General features: G+C 37.1%; 1 protein-coding gene across 6 annotated transcripts in view; it reads left to right on the forward strand.

Annotated features, from left to right (window-relative positions):
- Positions 1 to 2,615: 2,615 nt before the first annotated feature.
- The window catches only part of srek1 (splicing regulatory glutamine/lysine-rich protein 1), a 69,243-nt gene continuing 43,994 nt past the window's right edge, over positions 2,616 to 27,864 (forward strand). The window contains exons 1-6 of one of the 6 annotated variants that reach the window (XM_028805486.2): positions 10,195 to 10,328; positions 10,678 to 10,750; positions 11,600 to 13,044; positions 13,436 to 13,551; positions 16,240 to 16,404; positions 19,441 to 19,619. In XM_028805486.2, the coding sequence (XP_028661319.1) occupies positions 12,861 to 13,044; positions 13,436 to 13,551; positions 16,240 to 16,404; positions 19,441 to 19,619 (644 nt within the window). In that variant the 5' untranslated portion in view covers positions 10,195 to 10,328; positions 10,678 to 10,750; positions 11,600 to 12,860. Of the gene's footprint in view, positions 2,899 to 10,194; positions 10,329 to 10,677; positions 10,751 to 11,599; positions 13,045 to 13,435; positions 13,552 to 16,239; positions 16,405 to 19,440; positions 19,620 to 27,864 lie in introns of those variants that run through there. The other 5 variants (XM_028805487.2, XM_028805484.2, XM_051929697.1 and 2 more) reach the window with 5 other exon arrangements.

A 27,864-nucleotide genomic window follows, 5' to 3' on the forward strand; every position in this document is an offset into this window, starting at 1 on the left:
GGATCTAATTCTTCCTTTTTTAGACAGGGACACACCGCAACATGTTTAAAAAACGAGGGCACAACCCCATCACTAATAGAACCATTGATAATGGCTAGTAAAGATGGACCCAAAACATTTCAGGCTTCCACTAAGAGGCGTGGTGGTACAATATCAAGAGGACTGAGAGTAGGTTTAAGGGGGTCAATAGTACTTTTTAGCTGAAAGTGAGACAGAATCAAAAGATTCCAAGACAATGCCATGATTAACAGTAGGAAGTTCATAGCCAGTTGGAACAATACCACAGTGAATTTTATCAATTTTACTGACAAGAGAATGAAAGAAACTGCTCACATGAAAGAACAGTACTACTTAATCCGGTCACAAAATGAATGGCAGCATTAATTAATAGGATTCTTAGAATGACGGGATACTAAATCAGCGAAGAAATCATGTTTAGCTTTCTTAACTGCAACCTGGAAGTTCAATAGAGAAGTCCTAAAAATCTGTTTAGAAACAATCAGTCCATCTTTTTTCCAACGCCATTCCGCAGTTTGACAGGTGTGGCGTAGCGATTGCGTAGTTTCACTTAGCCAGGGAGCAGGTCTTCCCTTATTACAGTGTATCTTGAGTGGAGCAATTGAGCCTAAAACTGTTTTAGAAGAAGAATTAAATTCTAAAACAGAATCATCGATACCATCATATTGAACATGTACATCAAGACTAGAGAATATGGTTTTAAAATCGGATATAATAATTTAAAAAGCGAGAACAGTGTGGAGCACAACTAGTAGTAGGAACATCAACAGTAATATTCAAGTCCATCATTATAGAAAAGTGATCAGTAAAAGAAATATTGCATAAATCAATATTATTAACTGAAATATCATGTGTAAGAACGAGATCAAGGGTGTGACCGAGAGAGTGAGTTGGCGTATTAATATGCTGGATAAAATCAAATGAGTCCAATAGTGATAAAAAGTCATTAACCAAAGGTTTCGATTGACAACAAACGTGTGCGTTAAAATCACCAACAATAAGTACTTTGTCATGGGAGAGGGTAATATCAGCCAGGAGATCAGAGAATTCAGAAATGAAGATATCATTAATTATAGGAGGTCTATAAACCACAGCAAACAGCAAAGAAGGGGAGCTGCACACTTCGAAAATCATAAAGTGAGGTGGCAATGGCTCCAAGAAATTTGCCTTGTCGGTTGGAGATTGCATTGTCATATATATTGCTAGTTTGTCTTCAGTAGTTTCTCCATTTTTAATGGTTTTAGCAGGACAGCAGACACCTGATCTGAAGCCGTTGTATCGCTACTTCCAGACTCGGTAGTTGCAACCATTTCACTCACTGCACTGTCTGCATAACCTGCTTGAGACCTTTGCGATGATTCACCAGCATCAGAATTCTCAGTTAGCACCGCAGGACCAAGCTCAGTTTTGAGAAAGGTAGCAATCTTGGTAAGCTTACCGTTTTTCAATTTCTGTTGCAGGCGTGCCTGACATTTAGCAGCACCACTCTTATAATGTTTGCTGGATCCGCTGCTACTGGCCGACATGGTGTCTTATGGCGAGAGTATAAAAAGCGTCAAATTGTTCAAATATTCGGCATTTGCCGACTAACTAGGACCATAACTTAACAACAGAATTGCTATGATTTACCATTTAAGAGTTCGAACTTCAAAAACTGTTGACATCAAATCAAAGTAGAAAAGTAACAATTATTTACGATAATGTATATTTACACTATTCATGTGACGTCCTTCAAAACTTCTTCTGTTCACGTCTAAGTTCACCAAATTTGGGAATGTGCACTTCTCTGTAAGGCGGACTGGGACGTGTGGTGCCTCCAATTAGTCTCCGAGCATCTGAACTCTTCGTGTAAACTGTAGGCCTGCCGAATACGTAATATCATCATGGATTGGATTGGACTTACCTGGTGATGGTGCAAACATGCCACTGAAACTGAATTATTACCGCAATGAACCGTGCAAGTGATTTGTTATTCATTTTGTTTTTTAATCTATACGGCCCGAGTGGGCTCCCCAAGCTCGTAGGCCCTTGTGCTTTGATCTGCACAATCTATTGCTATGCCACAGATTGTATATACATTGGCAGAAAAAAGAAACGTGACCCTGTATCAAATGTTCAAGCTTCCTTTTTGCATTCCTTTGTTAAGCTAAACTACCCTCTCCACTACAGTGCCCTCCTTTTTTAATCTGGTTTTGCTTGGATTAGTACTACTATACTACTACTACTACTACTACTACTGCTGCTGCTGATGTACAGTTTTATTCAGTGAGCAAAAGAAGTCTGTAACAGACAAAAACACAAGTCCTCTCAAAATACTGTACGCTGCTTTGGCCCAGCATCTGCAGTACAAGCTCCTCCAGCTACTAAAATGCCAGCAGCAACACCAATAAGCCAATCTAATGTTGAGAAAACGCATCGAAGTACAAGATTAAATCCAATCTAATATAATACATTTATTTGCAAAATAAAGTGGAATAAAATAGAAGCGGCGAATTAGGCGCCAACACCGCCACTGCCTCTTACCTCGCCGCCGAGGCAACAGAGTGAAGCTGCAGCCCGCAATACCGCCCGACCACGTGTGGCGCTGTGGAGGAGAGGCGCCGTGGTCAGGTGGCTTGTTGTTATGTTCAGCCTGGAGCGGAGAGTGAGAAATTGTCTTCGTAAAACATCGAGAGCGGGCCCGAGCTGTAGGAATTTAGCAATTCTTGCTGCGAATTATTGATATTACTTTTTTTTTGGGAGTTACAGCAGTATGAGTGGAATTCCTGGCACGGCTGTAATTCAGGTCACCAATCTCTCCCCGGCAGTGACCAGCGAGCAGATGCGAACCTTGTTCGACTTCCTTGGCGATATCGAGGAGCTGCGTCTGTACCCGCCGGAGTAAGTGTTGAAAATTACTCTTTAGTCTTGTAGGAAACATCGAGGATTGGAAGGCCTTTCAGGGTGATGTGCAAATATTGTAATGTGGTAAATAGTAAAGGGTATTAAATGCAATAATAGCGCAATATGCACATGATGGCGATACTTTCACCCGTGAGGCATTTACTGTGTCGTTTTTATTTTGAAAACCCAGAGTCTGGCGTAAATGCTGAAGACAATAGGGGATTTGTGTGCAGGCTGCAGAAGAAGAAGAAGAAAAAAACAAATAAAGACGTTCGTGCTTATCCATAATAATGTGGTGCTCCTTGTTTAGCACGTGTACGCCATAGTCAAACGAGTTAGGGTTGTTTTGCGCCACGATCAGTTAGATTTTAAGGGCCTGCATATGGTGCGCCATTTTACAAAAGATGTTTTAAAGCGTAATTCCGTTTCATTGTGTGATTTCTGCAGTAACCGATTTGCGTTCAGTGATGCTTTTTTGTTTTGTTTTCCCGAAGGTTTTTAAGATCGTGATCGCTGGAAATAGGTGGTGTTTCTTTGGATGAGAGAAAAGTACACGTGCAGTTTCGGTACTTCAAAAGACAATTGGTTATATCAGGGATGGATGTCGGTTAATCTGTAATAATATTATGTCACGATATAGAGATGTTGATTGAGTGAAATGAATACATACAATATGATTGGCATGTTCTCCGTGTCGATGGGCCTTTATTAAAAATGAAAATATCTTATAAAGAATAAAAATTCTTTTTATTGTTTTTATTACACCATAAAATGAGCGCACGATGATTTGTGTCAAGCGGCGCTGCTTCTGGACTATTTTGAAGTCCTAAGTAGTAAACTTGTTGTTTGCACTCCCACCCTGACCAAGACGCTGGAGGGCCACAAGAGGTCGCTTAGCTGATGTATGCCGGGATACCCCCCCAACCAGGCCAGGTGCAAAACGTACTGGTGTGCACGCATCCCAGATGTGCTGTAGGTACAAGGTGTGGTAGAGTAATCCAGTGCAGCAGACACGTCACTAAGTAAAATAAGTCCGTAAACTTGGAAGATATCAGTATATGTGCAAAATTACCAAAGTAAAGGAAGGGTATTGGAAATATAAACAGGTAGTAAACGGGCTAGTGCTGTGGTTATTTACAGTGGTTGGCAGGTCATACATAAGGCGAATGGCTCAGCAGTTTAATGGCCTGTGAAAAACTGTGAGTCTGATGAGACATCATTGTCGGTGTTGCCACCCTCACTTTTGGAAATACCTTGGCCTATGTAACCAAAAAAAAACATGCACAGAATGTTAAATACAACAGCAGTACACTTCTGCCACATCAGTATGCAAGCTTTATAAATGAGGCTGCTGGGCTGGAGCTGATATGATGCCCTGAGTTCCTCTATTTTTCTTATTTTTTCCCCAAAATATAATAGCTTAGTTCCTCTTACTCAGTTTTGATACTTTTAGCTGTCTAGTGTTTTTGTTGACGGCCTGTTGCTGTTAAGGCGGAGTGGTATCTCTAAGGCTAATGATCTGAGCTGGTACCTGGAAGGTTGCCGGTTCGAATTCCAGAAGAGATACTACTCTGTTGAGCCCCTGAGCAAGGCCATTAACCAGAAAATTGCTCCAGGGATGATGTACATTCTCTGACCCTGCATTCTGATTTTCTAAGTGTTGTGTGAAATCAGTTTCCCCCTCAGGGATTAATACAGTGTAACAAAAAAAAAAAAAAAGCCAAAACAGTGAAGGAAGAAATGACAAATGGAACTTAAAATTTGAATGTGAATTCAAGGGATCCAAGTAAGGAATATGTGTGAATTATAACATTTTCTAAGAGAGGTAAAATTTCCACTGTTATTTTTTTTATATTGTGAGGGTTTTTTTTGTAGTAGCATCCTGAAGATTTTCCCAGGCTGATCAGACATACATTAAGGGTGAATGGCAGGGTGTCCTGGTGGATGTACTGTAGGTTTTAATATGCTGAGATATGGGGGGGGAAATGTCATTTCTGCAAGTGAAGTTGAAGCTTATTCTAGTTTTACCCTTCTGAATAGCATGCTGTGGTATGCTTTACAGCACACACTGGGGGTTTGAGTCTTTTTTTAGACTTTTGCAAACCTGTGTCTAAAAATGTTTTTATAAAAGTAGTGTGTGATATTAAAATGCCATAGCCCAGAGAAACTGTTAAAACTTCAACCAGAATCATGCCTAGGTGGTTAGCAGTGCCCAAAATATAATTACCAGCAGCACAAGTGAAAATTGCCTCAGGCCAGGGTTTTAATTCCCAAGCTCTCTGAGTAGATTTATTCATGCATTCTGGTGTCCTCCCACATCCTGACAATGTGAACTGAAGTTGATTGGTATCTATAAAGTAGTCCAGTGTGCCTGCCTTCTGTTTAATACTGCAAACTCTATTGTCCCACAGAATGATTCCAGGCTTGTGACTGGCATTGATGGAGGATGCACTGGCTTCCCTAACGCTGTAATGTAAAAGCAATTAGGTAGTTTTAATTGTTTGCCATCTTGTGATAAAGGCTTACTTTTGTTTGTAGCCCTTAGTCCTGAGAATCACCAGTGACTTCTGCTAAGAATGATCATAGTTTTCAGTTTGTTTTGCTGCTTTTGAATTTATTTGCATTTTATATAGCAGAGCATGAGTGGGTGAGTACTGTGCTAGTTTTCCAAGTGGTTTTCATTTCCTTTCTTCATATTGTGTATTTATTTAATGCATACATCTTCCTTCTGGCAGGTGACACTCCATGGCCTAGACTATTTTTTAATGCTTTTGTCAAATATGTGTGTATATATTGTGGTAGTTTACAGGTCCCCGTGACCCCTTGAACCCTCAGACCAGACATCAGACACCAGATAAAAGTCCAATTATTATTTATTTTATAATAATAATGTGCACCAAGCACCCTCCACTCCACTATACTCTAATAAACACAATAATATATCAATAATCACTCCACTCCACTATACTCTAATAAACACATTAATAAATCAGTCACTCCACTCCACTTCCAGATGTGTTGCCACCCTTCCACCCAGCTCAGCTCAACGTCTGGGATTTCCCACAATCCTTTTATAGTCCTTGACCTCGGAAGTGGTTCTGTCCCTCAGTCCATGTGACTTACTATCACTTCCGGGTCAAGTAAAAACTGCTCCTTTTCTTCAGCCCGCAAGTATATCATTTCTTCCATTCCCGTGACTTGGAAATACTTCCGGGCTATACGGAAAGCATAAATCCCTGGGCCTCCCTGCAGCGACTCCTGGTGGCCCCCATGGTATCCAGCAGGGCTGTGCATTAAAACTCCAAGGTCCACGAGGCCCTGCTGGAATTCGGGGCACCTCCATGTTGCAGGGAGGGCTCCATCTGGCGGCCTGGGGGTATTGGCCGAACTGTATGGCTGGCAATCCCTCACAATATATATATATATGTATATATGAGTAGTTTCAAATACCTGTTAATGAACCTAATAATTTGTAAAGGATTATTCTGAAATGTGATTTTTTTGAGAGTTAAAAGTTTATTGCTACTGGTATTGCAGCTGCTCTCTCTCTTTTTTTAATACCATAGATGTAATGGTTTATTTATTCATGGTAGAGTGTTTGGCACGTCTTATGCAGGGAGCTGAGGATCTTAATAGCACTGGGTGCAAGGCAGGGTATATTCCCAAAATACTTGTCAGATTGCTACAGTATACTTTCATGGAGATTAATTCAGTGCAGTGCCTTCAGCCAATCATTGTTTGAATCTACATTTTTCTAACATAAGCTGGCAGAAATATACTTGCTGGTTCTCTCTTTTCTGTATTAACATTTGTCGTTTTCATAAGGATTTAGCCTCCTTAGCATTAGACCCTTGTGTTACTCGGGCTGCGAAAACCATGCTAAAAGCGTTAGTCCCGAGGCAACTATACAGATGTGTCTTATGTAAGTGTTAGAAACAAGAATCACTTGGGTTGTAAAAGTGCCATTAGCGTAAGTTTCAAGCATTACTTGGGCAATGTTATAGGCGGGTCTTGCCTCACCGTTACGAGCATCACATGGGCAAAGGTGTCTTTGTGTCTTCTCACACCTGTAAGTATGATCAGTAACCTCCTCTAATAATGGCTGGCATCTCCTAAGAAATGTTTTTCAGCAGCCCAAGCGTTGAACACTCATGCTAGTAATACAAGCAGTGATGTTGAGGAGCTTCTCGTCAGCAGTGATGAGGAAGTGAATTTGTCCTCAGGTGGTGAAACTGAAACGGACAGTGAGCCTGAACGTGATTCTGATGAATCCAAAAGTGACCCGCGCGTCTGGCTGTCTGTTGACCTTGCTTCAAATAAACTAGTGCCACCTCGTTTTGATTTTGTGGGGCAGCCAGGAATAAAAGTAGACTTTGACAGCCAAGATCCACTCACTTACCTGAAGTTATTCCTGGTTGATGACGTGATCGACAGGATTGTTGTTGAGACAAATCGTTACGTTGAATAGTGTCAGGCAAATAACAGTATACCTAACCAGTTTTCCTGTTCAAAAAGATGGGAACCAGTAACTTCTGATGATATCTGGTCCTTTTTAGGCTTATTGATATTGCAAGGACTTGTAGTGAAACCTTTGCAGCAATGGTACAGGTCAAAAGAACAAAATTTTGGCAACACCGTTCTTTGGAGAAATTATGCCAGAGTGTAGGTTTTCACTAATAATGAAATATCTGCACTTTACCAACAATGAAGACTTTGATGAGAATACCCATCCAGCACCCAGAATTAAGAAAATTTGGGAGAAATACCCGGCCATTGTAGCAAAATGTTGGAGTGTTTACATTTCAGATTACATTTCGCGATGTCGGCATCGATGAAAGTCTCATGGCTTATAAAGGCAAACTGTCCACACTACAGCTAAAGAGATGCGGTCGATCCAGCACATCACAGATCAATCCAGAGTGTCGCATTGGTAGACATTGACTTGTTAAAGAATTCTTATTGATATTATTGATGATATACCTCCAACAGAAAAAAAAAAACAGAATCCAACTTGTACCTGTGCAGTGTGCTGCTCAAAAACTGATAAATCTGGAAAGAAAATCTGAAAAGAAACGTGCCATTATTGTCCTGACTGTGACATTGGGTTGTGTCTTTCACCATGCTTTAAGTTTTACCACACAAAGGGACTCATTTTGGCATTCTATACTGTTTTGGCATCAATAGTAGTAGTATTATTAAAGTTATTATTATTTTTGTTGTTATTGTTCATTTCATATTTTTATTCATCATTACTATTATTATTTGTATCATTATTATATTTTTGAGATTTAGTAAGTATGTAATTTTTCATGCAATTCTTTTTACATGGTTTTTGGGAATAAAATACAACACTAAGGAGGTTATGAACCTAATCCAGCTAATTTGATTGGTTTGTTCAAAATCTGCTGCTTTTCTAGTTTTATTTTTTTTATTTATTTTTTATTTTTGAACAGTATCATTCTGCCTCATTCCATTAGTATAGTTGGCTTTCTACAATGAGCTGTACTTTTGTACATTTCTTTGGTGTTCACAGCTGTCAAAAAGACTACCAGAGTGTGGAGCTTTACATGAGATATTTGTGAAATCCAATTAAGAATGCTTTTGTACAGAAATATATGTGCTTCGAACTATTGCAGTCTGCCTAGAAAACACCCAAAGCTTGTGGCACTTATCAGTGATATGGTTATGAGCTGCAGTGTATCGTGTTATCAGATGACCTGTGACATTTACCTAATACGGAAGCTACAAACTAATCTCTTACGTTCTTTTCTTAATGGGAGATAGACAGAAATGTCAAAGCCAGCTACACAACTGTTACCTGTTTTACTGTCTGTATTATACCCCACATGTTCTACCCTAGAAGGCTATTCAGTCCTAGCAGGCTGCTTCGTTGACTAGATGGTCTTTACTTTCAGTCCTTAACTTCAACCCAGTTTAATAATCTGGGATTTCTTGAAAGTGTACTTTTGAACCCTACAAAAGGAAGAATGTATAATGAAAAGCAAGCAATGTAGGAAAAATGAGTGGAAATAAATATGCATTGTACATGAAAGAACAATTTTGTAAAGTTGGTTATAGGAGTGCAAAGCCTATTGAATATATAGACAACATTGATGCACTACATATTTAATTTTATGGTTGTCTTTACAATAAGATAATCTATTTTAAAAAATATATTTTAAACGATTAAGTAATGAAGTTAATTTTTTCCCCTTAATTTTACTTAAGATAGTTGTCATGTTCCTATTATGCACAAATGTCAGTGTTACTCTTATGTGAGACACAGGTTTTTGTTTATTAAGTGTTTAATTTTTTAATTGGATCTCAAGCAGCTTCCACAATAATAACTTGAAATACTCAGTTGTAGTATGCAGCACACATTTTTACAACATATGCAATTAGTTCTGGATAAGTCCTTGTGAGTAATTTAAGAATGAAAAATATTGTTTGACTGTATATAATTATGCATTGAATGTTTTGAGAGCTGAAACTATAGGTTCTCATATGAGTTTGGCACATGTCATTTTGCAATGACTTATTTTCACAAAAAATGCAATTCTTTAAATACTGAAGCATTATGTACATTAGCTTATTGTACACTTTTTATGTTGTACAATTTCATATCAGGTTTACAGTAAATGTGCAAACAAAGTTTTGAATGTTAAGTTGGAATGTTAAGTGTGTGAACACTATAATAAAAAAAAAAAAGTGGCATGTAGTTGCACTTGAGGGTTTTTTTTTTTTTTAAGAACATTGGAAAAAAGTGGCCTAGCTTGTAGTAGGCCTGAGTGCTTGAATTTATCCTCCATTTTCCAATGCTTGAAATTTTATAGTCCTCATTTCCCCCCCCCCCCTGTAACATCATCATAGTCAAAATGATTCCAAATGCTGACTTAAACATTATATTGGAATAATTATTGCCAGTCAGTTGTTCCATGTGCCATCATTGGTAGCAGAGAAGCAGTGCATTTTGTTATGGAGATATCTACAAAGTTTATTGCAATTTGGTAGATAGCACAAAAGATCCTAATGTATCAGTTGTATATTCCAGTGGTAAAATGCTAAAAATACTGTGTCAATGCTGTGTTATCTACTAAATACTAAAAATACTGTGTCAATCCCCTCTTCTTGCTGCAGTACTCAGGGTTAGTTGAAGGTGCATCCTTGATAGTGCCAAGCAGGGATAGTGTGACTACAGATTTGTATTGTAAAGTTTGAGTTTTCTAAAAGGATTGAATGGGCAACAGAAGTCTCTTTTGCTTACCAATCTCCTTTTCTCGTTTTATTTTGCAGCAATGCACCTCTTCCGTTTACTTCTAAAGTTTGCTACATAAAATATCGTGAGCCTTCAAGTGTTGGTGTGGCCCAACATTTAACCAACACGGTTTTTATTGATAGAGCTCTCATAGTGGTGCCATGTGCAGAAGGTGAGTACAAAATACTTAAATGCGCATGTTATTGTCTTAACTTTTTGTGGGATTGGCTAATACTAAAGTCTAAACATGTATTTCACATGCAGAGAACGGATTGGAATCCATCAGTATATTTGCATTATTAGTTTGTAGGATGTAATGGCAACTAAACAAGTGGTGTGATTTTAGTGGTTCAGGTCATCTATTGCTTTAAACATTTTATTACTGACTTGAACATCTTGGAAGAGGATGATTCTCAATTCTTTATGAGTAGACTGCAGATTTAATGTACCATTGTAAAATTTAAAAAAATCCCTTTTAAACATACTTTTTATTTATTTTTCCTTTTGCATTTTATTTTAAGCTCAGTTTCCTTTAGGATCATATGTCTTTGATTGTACATTCCAGCTAAAGAACTACAAAACTCCAGGAATCCAGTAGGTGTTGTTAAAAAAAATAATAAAACCTTATTTTGGTAAACACATGGCAATGTTAGCAATTTTGTAAAACTCATGGTAATTATAGTGCTTTCCTTTATTAATTTTTGTTTTGCTTTTAGGGAATCTAATTTTTGTGCTTGGTATTATTTTAACATTGTCAGAGAATGTGTATACCACATCATGATTTTATATTGAAAAAGGGTTGATTTAATACATGCAGTATGTTTAGAATCCCTAAATTAACAGGACACTTTGCTTTTAGACAACTATTATTTACTCGCCTGCTTTAACTGAGTTATTTAAATGTTATTGATCAGATGCTTTTTCATTTTTGTGTTAATTTCAAAGAGCATGACATTCTTTTGAAACCGAATGTCTGTCTTGGAACTACTGTATGTGTACAGAGGGTTCTGCTCTTTTTCTGTTGTACCGAGATTGTTTTTGAATTTGGCAACAAGTCATCACCTATGCAAACTATCATTACTGTTCTGTTTGTTTCTGTGTACAGATTGCCTTTAACATAAGCATCTGTTGTCATAAAGTTTAGTTACTGTTATGCAAACTCTACTGAATAAACAACTTATGAATTGCCTGTTTCAGGCCAGGGATTCCCTAGATATTAGACAATTTCTTCTCTATGCATGTATAGTTTGAGGGTCATAAATGTAAAAATCAGTAAATAAGAAAAATCTGTGACAGAAAACACAATTTTGAAGAGAAGGGATAGCATCTTACATTCTGATATTTTTTATTTTGTTTATTGTCCACATTTAATGGTAGATGGCTTCAAAATTTATTAATTTGGTTTTGTATGTTTTTTCTGTGTGATTATGTGTGCATTATCAGATGACTAGACTGGCCAAGGCAGACCTGTTACACATGCCTAAGGCATTGTTTGCCATGCCACTAAACCCGCTGCCAGCCGCAATCTTCATGGGAAATGTGACCGGGAGGATAGCAGCTGAAACCTTTCAAGATGGACACCTTGTCTCCCTTTTTTTTATTTTTTTATTTTTGTTTTATTTTTTGTTTTATTTTTTTTTTCTCCACTGATTTAATTTTATTTTGTCCCTTGTTTACTTCTCTCAAAATAATAATCTATATCGATTTAGGCTCTGTCCTTTTAAGGTCCTAAATGTGTTCCCTGACTAAATATACCAGTCTTTTTATTTTTTATTTATTTTTTTAAACAAGCTTATTTGAAAATTAATTTATAAATGAATTATAAGAAAAGTCTTTAGACAGGTGTTAAAAACTGCAACCACACAAGAACAGATAAAGTAGTGTCTCTTGTTAAGATTTAGCTCTAAAATGCCTTTAAAATTTACTATTTTGATAAGTTCTGTTATGTGAAAGAGAGATGCTTTTGCCTTTTGTATACAATACCATTAGGTTAAACACTGATCTGCTACTTCTGGGTAAGATATTATACATTATTGGGGAAGGTCGAATCTAAACTTTCTTTAGATACCTTTTAAAGGTGATCTTTTGTGGGGGTGATCTCTTGCATGCTTTGTTATCTATCACTAGTAATTTATGAAGTTAGTTTATTTAAATTCAAATTATTTGAACAAATGTGAGTTGCAGCCGTAGCTTCTCTGCCCTCACAAGGTGTAAATGAAAATATATCAGTGTTTATGCTCGCATTAATTGCATAAATAATTTATTTAATGAACAGCACAGGTTTTAAGTCTTTATGTAACATAAAGCTATATGCTTCATTGTAATGTTTGTCTGTAGCTTTTTAACTTATTTTTTCACTTATTTTTGTGATTTGTATTTGTGACCACTGTAGGTATTAGGTAGTAAGCACCGCTAAGTGTGCTACTTAATCACTGGGGTGTGTGGTTTCCTTTTTTTTTTTTCTTTTTTTTTTGTTGTTGTTGTTGTTTTTTTTTTGTTTTTTGTTTTTTTTTTTTTTTTTTGGTTGTATTTTAATTAAAATTACTGGTATGCATGCACAGGGTAATTGGCACTTTATAAAACAGATCCCCAGAACACTAAATTTGGAATGGGTGGGGTGTTAAAGAAAGTAAAGCACTTCTGTTTTATTGTTTTTTGAAAACTTTGGTTATTTGCTATTTATGGGGATTACTTTTTTTTAAAAATGTTCTTCTTTTCTGTATCTGATGTTCTGTGTGCTATTAGTGATGCAGCCAACATGAACGGTTGTCTTGTGTTACACATCTTTCCAACACTGCGAAACGATCGCCTGGGAAAAGCGTCCATGCTTGATATCGTATGGTTCATGACCAATAAGTGTCCAGTACAGGTGACCCATAGCTCAAAGTGTAACTAATTCTCTTCTTTTTTTAGATCTTAAAAAAGGGAAAAAACATTTCCTGTTAGTAAATCTATTAATTTGACAGTTTATTTTATTTTTTTATGTTAGGTAATTTATACATGTATTAGTTCTTGTGTAAAAGGTATTCTTAGTTAAATGGTAGAATGGATGTGTACCTTATTTAATTTTTGTGAAATAAGTCCTCCTTTATGTTTCTTGCTAAAGTGAGGATGGTTTCATTTTTCTTGACTTAAATGATGGTGTCCTTATTTGAGCTCCTTACGTTCTAGTTTAGCAGGAGTTTGATCAGATTTATTGGGGTGATTGAGAAATCAAATAAGGACATACTAAATTGGTCTGAACCACTGCAATTATTTAACAAAGTGTTTGTCCTGCAGGTAAAATCCCAGAAGAAGCCAAGGCCCTGTCCCTTTTAGCACCTGCCACTACTGTGGCAAGTTTGATACCAGGAGCAGGGCTGTTACCAATACCAGCTCCAGCCCCACTCGCCTCTGTAAGTGTCATTACACTAGAACTTTCTATTGATGTCTGTGTATTTGGTTTGCTCTATACTGAAGTTGTGTTGTGATTAGGTTATTTCAGGTAATGTTAACAATCATATTTACAATGTTGGCTGTTGCAGTCTGTACTTTTAAGTACATAGCCAGTTTAATTCTATTTCTGTCTTGGTAACATTTGGGTTTTTATTGAATGGTCACGTAAGTATCACAAAACGTGCAGTAATTTAGTGCAGTTTAGAATATTAATAAAAATACTTCATTTAAAAATGTTTCCAGGAAATATTTTTATACTAATGCATTATTGTACTGTTGCTGAGCATGATGCAACTTTATGTGATTATATTTGACTGTCCTCGCCATTTATTAAAATTGTACTTGTTGGTCTGTATTAATTGTTTTAACACCAGGTTATTGAAATTTGTGCACACATGCAACTCTCATTAGGGTTCAATTTGAAAATACCGTAATTTAAGAGAGTAGTGTTTCATTGCAGGAACTTTTCTTCCATCACTGATTTATTAGTGCCTTTAATTTTTGGTGCTATTTTGGTATGGCATCACGTTTTCACTTTTCTTTTGAGAAAACTGAAACTGATATTTTATCTACTGACTAAGCACTGTATGTTTTGATTTAGAGGTTTTAGTTTTACAGTTAATCCAAGAAAGTATTATTTTGAAATATTTTCTTTTTAATATGAATTGCAGGTAGTACAGATAGTGTTAGGTTAAAGCATATTCATAAAGTCCGATGTAATCCACTGAACTTTTCCAAAAACACCCTCTTTTGCCTATCGTGTTTCACTGTTATTTTTAAGTTTTAAGCTTTTTTTCTCTAAAATATGAAAGAAAGCATTAACAGATATTTTTCAGCACAAGTTCCGACTTGCATACAAAACTTAGTTACGAATGTTCACAGGAATGTTACCCTTTCATAATTGAGGACCCACCTGTTTTATTTAGCCTTCTACCTCCACCTACTCTGTACTCAGGAGGTAAAGAAATTACTATACTTTGAGAAAGAAGGGGCTGCTCTTTTTCACTGAACAGAATGCAGTTGGTTTCATTAATAAATCAGAAATATGAATAGGATGTTCCTAGACGTGATGGGCAAATATACTAGATGGCAATTTGAAAAAATGTTACAAAGCATTTTGTGGTGTAATGAGATGCATTTTAGCAACACTGAGAATTTTCAGCTCACTAGTGAGTATTCCCTGCTGTTCTACATAGCCTCTTTGATCTCTCCATTTGCTCTGCTTGCCTACATGTTATTGTCCTGTGTCCTCTCCAGCTTTAGTGTATCCGTAGCTTCTCTGGTTGCACTACGTGTTAGTCGGTTAGGTGTGAGTTGGCATGCTGTACTCACAGAAGCAGCAGTGCATACCGCATACCCTCTATTGCCAGCTCTCAAGGGGGTGAATGACCGTAGCACTGCTCTGTAAAGTATGCTTGCCTGTGCACACCAAATTAATTGTACAGAACCACACAAGTTTTTGAAACAATGTGTGCCTAAAATAAGTCCATAATCCAAAAGGCAAGTCCAAAAATGACTGAGTTCTTGCACATAAACACAATAGATAACAAGGGTAGAAAATTCCAGACAAGAAGAAAGTGATAATCAAATTAGAATAATCTAGTAAACAAAAGCAAAATGGAAAAAAAAACAAAAAAAAACAAGAAGTGCTTCAGACAGTGGATTTTGCAAATATACAAATGCCAAGATTTGACCACTAACACTACCTGAGACTCACATTTTTACATGTTTCTTACACCTCCATTCTGCAACTGGTCTGCAAAAGACAATAGGAAGGGCCAGGGGTAGGTTAGGCAAGAAGATGCATTAAGATTGAAATCGCCACCTAATATCGTACAGATCCATATGAACAAAGGGCCCATTATAATTAAAACATTAAAGGTAAAATGCATTAAAGTCAGAGGGTCAGCAATCCTATTTTAGAGAAACATGAACACATTTTTGGCAAATTCTAAAATATAGAAAAACCAGCATTCGTAAGAGAAAATTAATTTTTGTTGTAGATTTAGATAATATAGGACATTTCTTTAATACTGACTTAAGGATCAATCAGAACAAACCAAGTAGAACAAATTGACACAAAACAGTGCAGCATTGGGAATTACAGTGATTGGCTACATAATATTAACTTGTTTTGTTTTACACGAGACACATCCACTGAAGGATTAGGAATGATCTAATAAATACTTTCCCCAAAAATGTTTTATCCTGTGACATAATGTTAATGATTAGACCTTTGACAGCATCACTCAGAGTTAGGATGCCGTCTCTTGATATTTTGGATAATCTTGCTCTTCAGAGACTATACCATGTTTTACATAGATTGATGAAGAGTGTTTATTTTGAATCACCTTCATTCCTTGTCTGAGGTGTTGACTTAGAGGTTTTTATCCTATTGTTGAATCAGTTTAGAAACAGGTGTTTGGTGTATGGTAAGTGATTTAAATGACACATCCAATGGAGAATAATTCTGTTTTCCATTTGATTAATTTTCGTTTTGCTATAATTACTTTGTGGCAATATGCAGCTTGCTCAGAAAGAGATTGCAATGATTCTCACACTGGGCCATACTGTGGATCTTTGCTCTGGGTCAGTGTAGCGTATACCTAACTAACGACTTAAAGTGAACTATGTTTGTAATATTGCAGCTTGGTATCCCAATTGGCACACTGGGAGCATTGCAGGCTGGCCTCGATCCTACACTGGCAGCTCTGGGAGGAATCTCTTCACAACCCCCATTGATGGGAAATGTGGATCCCTCTAAAATTGATGAAATTAGAAGAACAATTTATGTTGGCAACTTGAATTCGCAGGTAATTCTGACCATGATGCAAACACTTTGCTGCAATGAATAATTTGGTTGTTAAAGCTTCTAAAATATCAATTTGACACTGAATCGCTTCTAAATTTCTCTATAACGTGATAAACTGACTTCAGTGGTTTATTCAGTAAATCATTGTTTTATTTTTGATTAATTTCCTGTGCAGTTTTCCTACCATACTAATTTTGATTTGTGTTGCCTGTGTTGCAGTACTGTTGATAATTAGTTTATGCAGTTTCTAAGAAGAGCTTACCTTTTTAGACGCTGCAGTCTGATCTTAAAAGTAGAATTTATTTGTATTAAGTCGTCCCCCCCCGCCCCATTGCACTTCATTATTCAGATTTAGCATGTATTCTTATTGTGTGAATGGTAACTTAAGTTAGTTGTTTGTTTAATTTGGGTTTGTAGAATTTCTTTATAAACTGCTTTGTTTTTGTTAGTGTTTCTAGTGAATTTAGTTTGATTGGATTGCAGCTGATATAAGTAGTTATATGAGCTGAACATTAGAATGGGCTTTTTCTGAGGATGCTTTTTAGCTTGAGGTATATAAAATACTGGATAGATTCATGTTCTCGTCCTGTTTTAATAGTTTAAAAAGTTCCAAAGTGCCCCAGTTGCAAAAAAGCAGTAATTCTTAACACATTGGACCATATTTTTAATCTTTGAGTCCATAGAAATACTTAATGTAAAAGCTATTGTGCAGTGAATAAATGCTGATTTGCTGAATAAATGTTTTATTTAAATCAATAACAAAGAAATAAAGAAAAATCTTACAAGCTCAATATAAAAGATTTACCCTACTATAAATAAAATGGAAAGCAGGAGAACATAAACATGTAAACACTGAGGCATCACTACTTTCAAGATTTGTGAAAAATCTGCAGCCATTACGCCAGAAAAAACGTTTTTTAGTACTACTTGTGACACATTAAATAAGTGCAGACGTTTCTCTGTCCAAAACGTAAATACTCATTATGCACCCATCTATAATGCTGGTTTGTTATAATAAATGATACATATAACAAGCAGTTTATAAATTAGAGTAGTAAGTAACTCTCTGTTGGTTTATAAACCCCTTTGAAACTTCTCCCAAGAATTGCATATATAAACCACCTGACATATGATGGAAAGACTCAAATGAAGGTGCTAGTGTACAAACATGCAAATTTGACATTCATTTTAATTTCAAGTATTATTGCTGATTTGTATACAAAAGCAAAATTAATTGTACAACCCACAATTCCAAAAAAGTTGGTACACTGTGTAAAATGTAAATAACAGAATGCAATGATTTGCAAATCTCATAAACCCATATTTTATTCACAGTAGAGCATAAAAAGCATACTAGATGTTGAAAGTGAGAGAGTGTACTATTTTAAGAAAAGAATAAGGTCATGATGGCAGCAACAGGTCTCAAAAAAGTTGGGACAGGCCATTTTTACCACTGTGTAGCATCCCTCTTCTTTTAACAACAGTCTATAAACGTCTGGGAACTGAGGACACTAGTTGTTGGACTTTTGGAAGAGGAGTATTGTCTCATTCTTGTCTGATATAGGATTCTAACTGTTCAACAGTCCTGGGTGGTCTTTTGTCATATTTTTCATTTCATGATGCACCAAATGTTTTCAGTTGGTGAAAGGCCTGGACCGCAGCACCTGGACTCTTCTACTAAATAGCCATGCTGTTGTAATAGATGTAGTATGTGGTTTAGCATTGTCGTGCTGAAATATGCAAGGCCTTCATCCTGAAAAGGGGAAGCACATGTTGCTCTAAAACCTGTATATACCTCAGCATTGATGATGCCTTTCCAGATGTGCAAGATACCAATTCCATAGGCACTAATGCACCCCTATACCATCAAAGATGTAGGCTTTTGAACTGAGCGCTGATAACAAGCTGGATTGTCCCTTTCCTCTTTAATCCGGAGGATGTGGCATTCATGTTTTCCAAAAAGAATTAAAAATTTCAATTAATCTGACTGCTGAACAGTTTTCAACTTTATCTCAGTCCATTTTAAATGAGCTTTCGCCCAGAGAAGATCATGTTCACTCTTGGCTTATTCTTTGCATGATATAGAGCTTTAACCTGCATTTGTGGATGGCATGATGAACTGTGTCACAGACTGTGATTTCTGGAACTGTTCCTGAGGCCATGGAGTGATTTCCATGACAGAATCATGACTGTTTTTAATGCTGTGCTGCCTGAAGGCATCCAATATTGATTTTCAGCCTTGTCCCTTGCATACAGAGATTTCTCCAGATTCTCTGAATCTTTTGATGATGATATTATGTACTGTAGATGATGAGATATTCAAGGTCTTCGCAATTTTATACTGAGGAACATTATTCTGAAATTGTTCCACAATTTGTAGATGTAGTTTTTTTCAGATCAGTGAACCTCTACCCATCTTTACTTCTGAGAGACTCTGTCTCTCTAAAATGGCCTTTTTATATCCAGTCATGTGACAGACCTGTTGCAAAACGTTCCTCTGTTTCTTTTTAGTACCACTTAATTTTCCAGCCTTTTGTTGCCCAGTCCCAAGTTTTTTGAGACATGTTGCCGCCCTCAAACACAATATGAATTTTTAATGAAATAGTAGAATGTGTAAATTTCAATATTTAATGTTTTCTATATTGTATTGTGAATAAAATATATGCTTATGAGATTTGTAAATTAATGCATTGTTTTAATTTACATTTTACACAACATCCCTACATTTTTGGAATTGAGGTTGTAAATAGCACATGACTTTAATGCATAAATATGTGACCATTTTTATGCGTTATTACTTTATAAGAAGTGTTTCTAATTGTCATTTTCATAGACTTTTGTTAAAGGCAGCTATGGACTATGGGTTAAGAAACTATAAATTTATCTGCAAGAAAAGAACTTATTGCGTTAATCTTGGAATAATCTTTTGTCTTGATTTCCATATTTTCATGCAATAGAATGTATGAATACATGAACTATGGGTTTACATTGTTTGTTTATTCTACTAAATTATCATTGTCATTATTTTCCCCTATAGACTACAACGGCAGAGCAGCTCCTAGAATATTTCAAGCAAGTTGGAGATGTGAAGTTTGTAAGAATGGCTGGTGATGAGACACAACCAACTCGTTTTGCATTTGTGGAATTTGCAGATCAAGATTCTGTACCAAGAGCCTTAGCATTCAATGGTGTAATGTTTGGAGACAGACCATTAAAGTAAGTTATTCTGAGAGATTAGAAGTACATCTAAAATAAAATGTTATCATTTTATGTTTATTAATTAAATTATATTAATCGATTTGCCTGTTTTCTGATCCTGCATAATCCAATTTGAGTTTGTTCTGACAGCATCTGGGACAATGCAGAAATCATCCCTGTATAGAGTACCAGTGCATTGCAGATTAAGGCCACGCACTCTTCCTCACTTCTCCAGATACATTCTCCCTCTGTGACTCACAGTGTTGACAGTTAACCTAACATGCATGTCTTTGAGAGGGGGGAGGAAAGTCAGAGTATATGTATAGGAAGTTTAGGGGGTCACACAAAGATACTATTGTAATGCTTTAAAGAGTACTCTACCCTAAGTGATAAAAATGTTACTTATGTCATGTAGTTTGTTGTGATGATCAGGAAAAATTATTTATCTCATACTTTCATGCAGAATGAGAGAAAACAATTTATGGTACAATAGAAATTAATGATGATCCGTTCTGTCCAATGGCAAACAATGTGAAAACATCCATGGAAAAAAAAGAGAATTCTCACTTTACTCATGTTGCATAATCCACATTTTAATTATCATGTTGAATGCTTAAAACATGTAAAATGCTTGCCTTTTTTGCTAAAATATTAATACTTGAAAAAAATTGTTGTTGAAGGTAAACAGGAAAAGTGTATTCCCATGATTCTATGCTTTTAAATTGGAGACCTTCAATAGAATATTAAACAGGAAAGGCACAGTTTATCTTCTCTTCTGATTTCTGAAGAAGTGAGTAGTAATAGTAGTATAGGCTGAGTATCCCTAAACCAAAATGCCTGGGTTCAGAAGTATTTTGGATATTACTGGTTTTGGAATATTTGTATATTTTGCATGTTTGCATCTTCCTAAAGCACTCACCCTCAATTCCTCCAGTGTGTGCGCTTTAAACTGCAGGGCTTTCAAGGAGAAAGTAAAAGAAACTGAGTAAAAGACTCAAAACTGTTAAATAAATAAATAAATAAAAAGCTAAAAACTGTTACCATTCTGGATATCAGTAGCACAAGGTAACTGAAGACTAATGATTAATTTGTACATTGTAATGAGTGCAGTGACATAAGAGACAGACAAACACAACTGTAGACTAGTACAGCTAATTTTCCTCATGCATTTGCAAAGTGCTTCTCTGTGTTACGATATCTTTGTCATTTTGTCAGTTGCATCACTATATGGCATAACAGCAGCAAATAGAGTTTAGGTAAGCATTGTGTTCTGTGTGCAGTCAAGTGTTGACTGACCATATGTCAAATTGGCTATATGTTAGGCACAAAGTGTTCAGACCAATGCAGCTGAGTCTTTGGGTCACCGGTACACATACTTTAACTCCCATTAAGGAGTAGTACAATGTGATGTTTGAGTCTCTGTGTAAAGGGTGGCGGTGCTGCCCAAACACGTAAGAATTTCACATGGTGCAGTGATGTTCAAAACAAACCTTAAAGGCTCCTCCAAGAGTCAAAAAACCATCCCAAATCTGCAACTGAGAGTGTCCCTTTTAAGGCTAGCACACTACCCAAAAGAGCCATGTAAGGAGCAAAGGAATAATTGGCACTTGGTGCCAGTGAGGCACTATACTGTTTTATTCAGGAAGGCAGAGTGGCTCAGTGGCTGGCACTGCTGCCTCACAGCTCAGGTCCCATTTATGGCCATAGTAGTTGGTCCAGCATTGCTGGCAGACACTTCCCTACCATTTACAGATTATAATCCTTTCAAAACTAGTTCAGTTTGTCCTTCCCCGTTGACGTCTTCGTCGACCAAAGTTTCACTTTCTTGTAATGGTCCTGGTGGAGGTGGTTCTGATGCAGGTGGAATTTGTTTCAGGAATATATCTAATGTGTTTTTCATTTTTGTTTCAATTTAGGGTGTACTCAAACTAAGCATGTTTTTTCTGTACTGTGCACGAGCATGATTCCCCTGCTGGCCTGCACTCTCACTGTGGTTTGTTCTGGGCCCAAGCACACTTTTGTCATCACCATGCGACTTTGTGTAAAGCCAAAACAAGATCAGACAGCATGCATGTCACAATGATTTTCCATATTTTGTGTGTTTTTTTTTTTTTGATCCATATAGGGTAGGATAACTCTCTACTCTCTTACAAATTTGCAGATTTTCTTGAAAACTACAATTCACATTCATTTATAAGGAGAGAATAAAAACCTGTTTTTAACTCAAATTGAATCAAATGAAATAACACTGCATCATTTATGTCATGACTATGTTCCACGCTCAGGCACGTTTAGCAATTGCAATGTTCCTGAATCCTACTTAACCATGCCTGGGCCCACCTCTTCCATGCAGGCCAGTGTACAGTAAGTACTGTTGGCCCGGCACAGAGCAATCACACTAGTCAAACAAGCTAAACTGGGGGTGGGGGGGGGGGGGGGTGGTGTATTGGCATGTGGATAGATGTGCTCAAGCATGGAATAAACTCACACCTTTAGATTTGCTTCCACTAACAGTTGATGTTCTCAGATTGTCGCCCAGCGACTTTCATGTTGTTTGATAACTTGCAGCTTTATTTCCAGATCAACAGCATGATGTTTCTTCCTGGATTCTTGCACAGATTTTGTTTAGGGGTGTTAAGGCATAATGATTACAGTATTTTTTGTTGTGTTTTTCCACGAAAAATAAACTAAAAAATCTCATGGCAACTCAAAAGATGTGCGTTAGAAGACAATGGAAAAATGGCTGTAGGCATGATTCTGGAACCAAAATGTTTTATAACATGTTTTGTGTCAAGTACTGTATTTTATTATTAAAATATACAAAATCATACTAAAAGTATCAAACATGGTTTTCATTTGCTCATTACATACGAAATGTACCTTAAACTTAGCCATGTAGGGTGTATCATTCTATAGTTGCCGCGTGAATGGAACAACCATAATCTTGACCATAGGTACGAATGGCCTCAACTTGATCCGCTGTAGATTGGCGCATGACTGTATATACTGCTTGTTAAAGTGCTGCAGCTATATTCTGACATTGGAATGTTTGCATTTTCTGTTAGACAGTAATATTAACTTCCTTTAGTTATTGGTCTAGATGTGCAGTCAGACAGTGCATAATCCATGTCCATATTTCTACTGGTGGTGTTAGGCACATTTACTGATTTGGGTGTTTTCAGTATTGAAATCTGTAGCTCCAGTCACTCTTCTTTACCAGGTCTCTTAACAGCAGTCCTTTTCACCTCCTTTTGATGAGGTATGATACATGGTTTACTTTTGCACATATTTAGCATTCAAGCATAAATAATGTGGTGTACGCGACACAAGCAACAGGAGAGTTTTTCAACATATTTTTCAATTGGACAGAAAAGGTCGCCATTACAGTCCATGATATCCTAAACTTTTTTCTTTCTGCATGAAAACATGAGATTAAAATTTTTTCTCTTCCATCAATACAAACTACCGTATTTTTTGCACCATAAGACGCACCTGACCATTAGACGCACCTAGGTTTAGAGGAGGAAAACAATAAAAAAAAATATTCTGAACCAAATTGTGTACTAATATGTTTAATAAAATATAGCAGAATAATATTTCAACCATGTAAATTCAACAGCGGTATTAAGAAACATCATCACTGTCATTAACAAATAAGGAGAGACTTTAAGGTTCAAGCACTCTTCTAGTTTTATGGAAACCCCAAGAACTCCTCATTGCTAGTGTCAGAATTTATGAAGCTCAGTTGCTCACAATCACTTTGCAGGAGCACGTACCTAACAACACGCGGCATAACCTGTCCAAAGCCACCAGGGGACAAAGCACGTTTGGACCAATGCTCCCTGAATTAATATCGCCAGTCTAGTCCCATCTATATTTGTAATGCCACAAAGCCCTTCATCTCATGTTTTGTTGTGGGTTTCCAGTTTGAAAAATGAGAATGCAGTGCAAGCGCAGCCCTCGATTCAAAAAATTGCTCTGTATACCTGTTTGTCTCGTCTGACAGTAACTGAAAGGCAGCTTCAGGAAAGAACAGCCTGAAGTAGTCCAATGGCTGGTAATCTCTCGAGTCCAACAGCAAGCCATACTGTCTTGTAAAGTCCGGTAGCCAGTTTGGCTCCCACGGATCAATGTCTAGGTATTCCTCCCACACGAACCTTGCCATAGGTGCATCGGCTGCACGAATATGCTCAGCTGGGGCGGCATCGGCTGGTGTCCCGATCAGCTGATGCCAGTTCCTCACTCTCTTGTTCGATCTCCTGATCACTCTCAACAAAATCAGATTCTGAAAAATCAGAGTCCGACTCAGTGATAATGCACAAAACATCGTCTGCTGAGTATTTTGTTTTCTGCACTCGCTTCGCTCTCTCGTGAGATGTCGATGCCATCTTGCCTTTGTTTACATTTGTTTACATTTCGCAACTCACGCACACGCAAGGATTAGATGCCGAGTCAATGAGTCTAACATTCCTCCAAGCACAGAGGGAATGCCTGTAACGTAACAGTGAGTTTTGTCGCCCTCTACCCCTGGATGTCGACTTTTGTCAGGTAGTACACATCACGGTCTGTGACGCAATATTCGCTCCATAAGACGCACAGACATTTCCAACCTTCTTTTGGGGAAAAAAAAGTGCCTCTTATGGTACGAAAAATACGGTACATGGGGTAAGTTACAAAGAAAAAATATTTTTGGATGATGTACTCTTCTATACCATCACTGGATGTTTTTGGGTTTAATTTTCAATTTACCAGTTGTATTCACTTATAGTTCTCACACTAAATTGGGTATGCACAACATTCATTGTATTTTCAAGTTTGTTGTCATTATGGTCATTGGCTTGTGCTTTTGATGATGGTCAAAGTATCAATTTACTGATTGTGAACAATATCACTAAAGCCATAGTTACATAATTACTGGCGCTGGGTGTTCTAGATACATTATCACACGTGAAATGACAAGTGGGGGTTTTCACTTTGTTTCTTGCTTTGGTACTATACACATTTTAGACCTGCATTATTATTGTTCCTCCTCTGGCTGCTCCCATTAGGGGTTGCTACAACGGATTATGCTATTCATATATTCCTGTTCTCTGCATCTTGCTGTGTTACACCCAACACCTGCATGTCCTCTCTTACCACATCCATAAACCTCTTTGGCCTTCCTCTTTTCCTCTTACCTGGTAGTATATCAAGCATCCCTCTGATCTGCTCATTTCTAATCCTGTCCATCCTCGTTTAGACCTGCATTATTAAAACTACTTAATTAAATACAGCAAAACAATTCTTAGTAGCTTTTACACAACATTGCAAAAAGGCAGTCCAGTTGTGCTTTATTTTTCTTTTCTGCCCTCGCCATCAAGGGTTTACAAGTAAAAGAACAGACTGTGTCTAATTGCTTTGTGAAAAAGAAGTATTTTTAAATATTGATGAAACCCTCTGAGCTGTCCACTGGTAATGTTTTTTGATTATTCATTATCCATTATAGCAACATTTTCTCATCTTAAAACATGTGTATGAAAAAGAAAGATGGGTTCTGTTTCTTTGTTGTGGGAGAGAAACAAAAAAATTAAGTGGCCATCTCTGTCCTATTTGCTGTGTTGCCAGTATGGCAGTCGCGATGAAAAGTAGTTTGAAAGTGAAAATGAAACATTCACATTTTTACCAATAGAAGATCCAGAGCAGATGCAACACAATACAAATATTGAGTTATTGCAGTTTGCCTGATGATAAAATTTAGTACAGATCATAGTTAACAATTTACTAATACTTATATTGTTGTTTATGGATTGTGTACTGAAATACATTTCAGCTTACGTTTGCTAAAATAGAAGTGTAATTGATAATTTTATATTATTAAAATAAAGATATAAGATATAATGCAAGTTGGCACACAAATTAAGAATCTTGAATCTGCATTTTAAAATAAATGTTTCCAGTTGTCACAGAATCGGTTCACTTTTGAAATACAGTAATCCCTCCTCCATCGCGGGGGTTGCGTTACAGAGCCACCCGCGAAATAAGAAAATCCGCGAAGTAGAAACCATATGTTTATATGGTTGTTTTTATATTGTCATGCTTGGGTCACAGATTTGCGCAGAAACACAGGAGGTTGTAGAGAGACAGGAATGTTATTCAAACACTGCAAACAAACATTTGTCTCTTTTTCAAAAGTTTAAACTGTGCTCCATGACAAGACAGAGATGGCAGTTCCGTCTCACAATTAAAAGAATACAAACATATCTTCCTCTTCAAAGGAGTGCGAGTCAGGAGCAGAGCATGTCAGAGAGAGAGAGAGACAAAAGCAAACAAATCAATAGGGCTGTTTGGCTTTTAAGTATGCGAAGCACCGTGGCACAAAGCTGTTGAAGGCGGCAGCTCACACCCCCTCTGTCAGGAGCAGAGAGAGAGAGAGAGACAGATAAAAAGAAACAGTGAAAAATCAATACGTGCCCTTTGAGCTTTTAAGTATGCGAAGCACCGTGCAGCATGTCGCTTCAGGAACCAGCTTGCACAGAAGGTAGCAAAGTGAAGATAATCTTTCAGCATTTTTAGACGAGCGTCCGTATCGTCTAGGTTTGCAAACAGCCCCCCTGCTCAATCCCCCTACGTCAGGATCAGAGAAACTCCGCGCAAGAGAGGGAGAAAAGTAAGTTGGGTAGCTTCTCAGCCATCTGCCAATAGCGTCCCTTGTATGAAATCAACTGGGCAAACCAACTGAGGAAGCATGTACAAGAAATTAAAAGATCCATTGTCCGCAGAAATCCGCGAACCAGCGAAAAATCCGCGATATATATTTAAATATGCTTACATATAAAATCCGCGATGGAGTGAAGCCGCGAAAGGCGAAGCGCGATATAGCGAGGGATTACTGTATTTTGTATATCTGCTGGTTGTGTTTTTTTAAATTGATTATGTTTTGTACTTTGAAGAAACACATTTACGTCAGCATTCTTCTAAAAACAAAAGTGGGTTTCCATGTCTGGTTTAAAAAAAAAAAAACCTCTTACTGTCCTTATTAAAATTAGAGATATAATCAAAAAACGTCTGCAAGTTGATCTTATTTTTTCTAACTTTGTCAGCTTAAATCGAAAGGAATAGTACAAATGCAGACAAGGTCATTTAAATTTGGTATGCCTGTGAAAGGGGATATTTTTAATTTATTTGCATAGTTATTTTTTTTTTTTTGGACTCTGGCGCCACCGAGAGTGGCAGCCTTTTCAGCAGTTTGTGAATTTCCCCTTGGGATTAATAAAGTATCTATCTGTCTATCTAGTTTCAAATTATGGGGTTATTTTGACTGCATTTCTTGTTGTCCACTGGAAATGTTACATGAACTGTTGTTACTAGAGAATTAAGGCTGTCTCAAATAGTTAAGCAGGTTAAACAGCTGTAAAATACAAACGGCGAAGCATTCCCTTGCAACATGCAATCTTATATATAATCATCTACGTGTGGAAGTGTGTGTGTCTGTCCGACCCGTAAGTGAGAGGTGGAGTCGGGGTAAGGGCTCCACCTCCAAGGAAACAGAAAACTGTCTTAGCCGCTAATAACACAAGCGGGGCCAGCACATCAGCAAAACAAAACCTCAGAAGAAAGACAGTCGCTTGGCCACTAACATTGGCAAAACGATATCCCTTTTACTTTTCCTCCCGCTTCTCATGCACAAGCAATGCGAGCATGTCGGCAAAACGAATCCTCCTAGGAGAGAGATGCCCAGAGTAGTTCCTTTCAATTACTTGACATCTCCACATTTCAGTTTTTTTTCTGACAATTTCAATAGTTTCTAGGACCCCTGGCATTTTACAGCACGGGCTTACACAGCTAGTTATGTAATAAATGGCTTGCAAAGTCTCAGAATGAGGGTGATGAATATCCAACTAAAGTAAGGACAATAAAGGGAAAATAATTAGAATAATTATATAATTATTGTTTCTTTGTCTGTCCATGATTTGACATATGTAACCAGGGGTAAATCCTTAAAGGACTACTCTACCAAAAATTTTTTTTTTGTTTTCTTTTAAATCTGTTACCTATATTGTTTGTAGCGATGGCCTGAGCTCCTGACTAATAAATGAGATGGGAAGTAGATCTTCTTCAATTCAAAAACTTGATCCTATTTAAATCTCCTTCATGTTTGTGCACTACCCTCAGTTTCTGTAATTATTTAACGATATTTTGGCAAAACAACTCGTGTTTGATGTTTTGAGCATGTGACTAAGTAGCAGATATGTGAATTAAGGCAACACAAATATCATGGATTTTT

This window comes from Erpetoichthys calabaricus, chromosome 7 (assembly GCF_900747795.2).
Source record: "Erpetoichthys calabaricus chromosome 7, fErpCal1.3, whole genome shotgun sequence".
NCBI classification, from domain to species: Eukaryota; Metazoa; Chordata; class Cladistia; order Polypteriformes; family Polypteridae; genus Erpetoichthys; species Erpetoichthys calabaricus.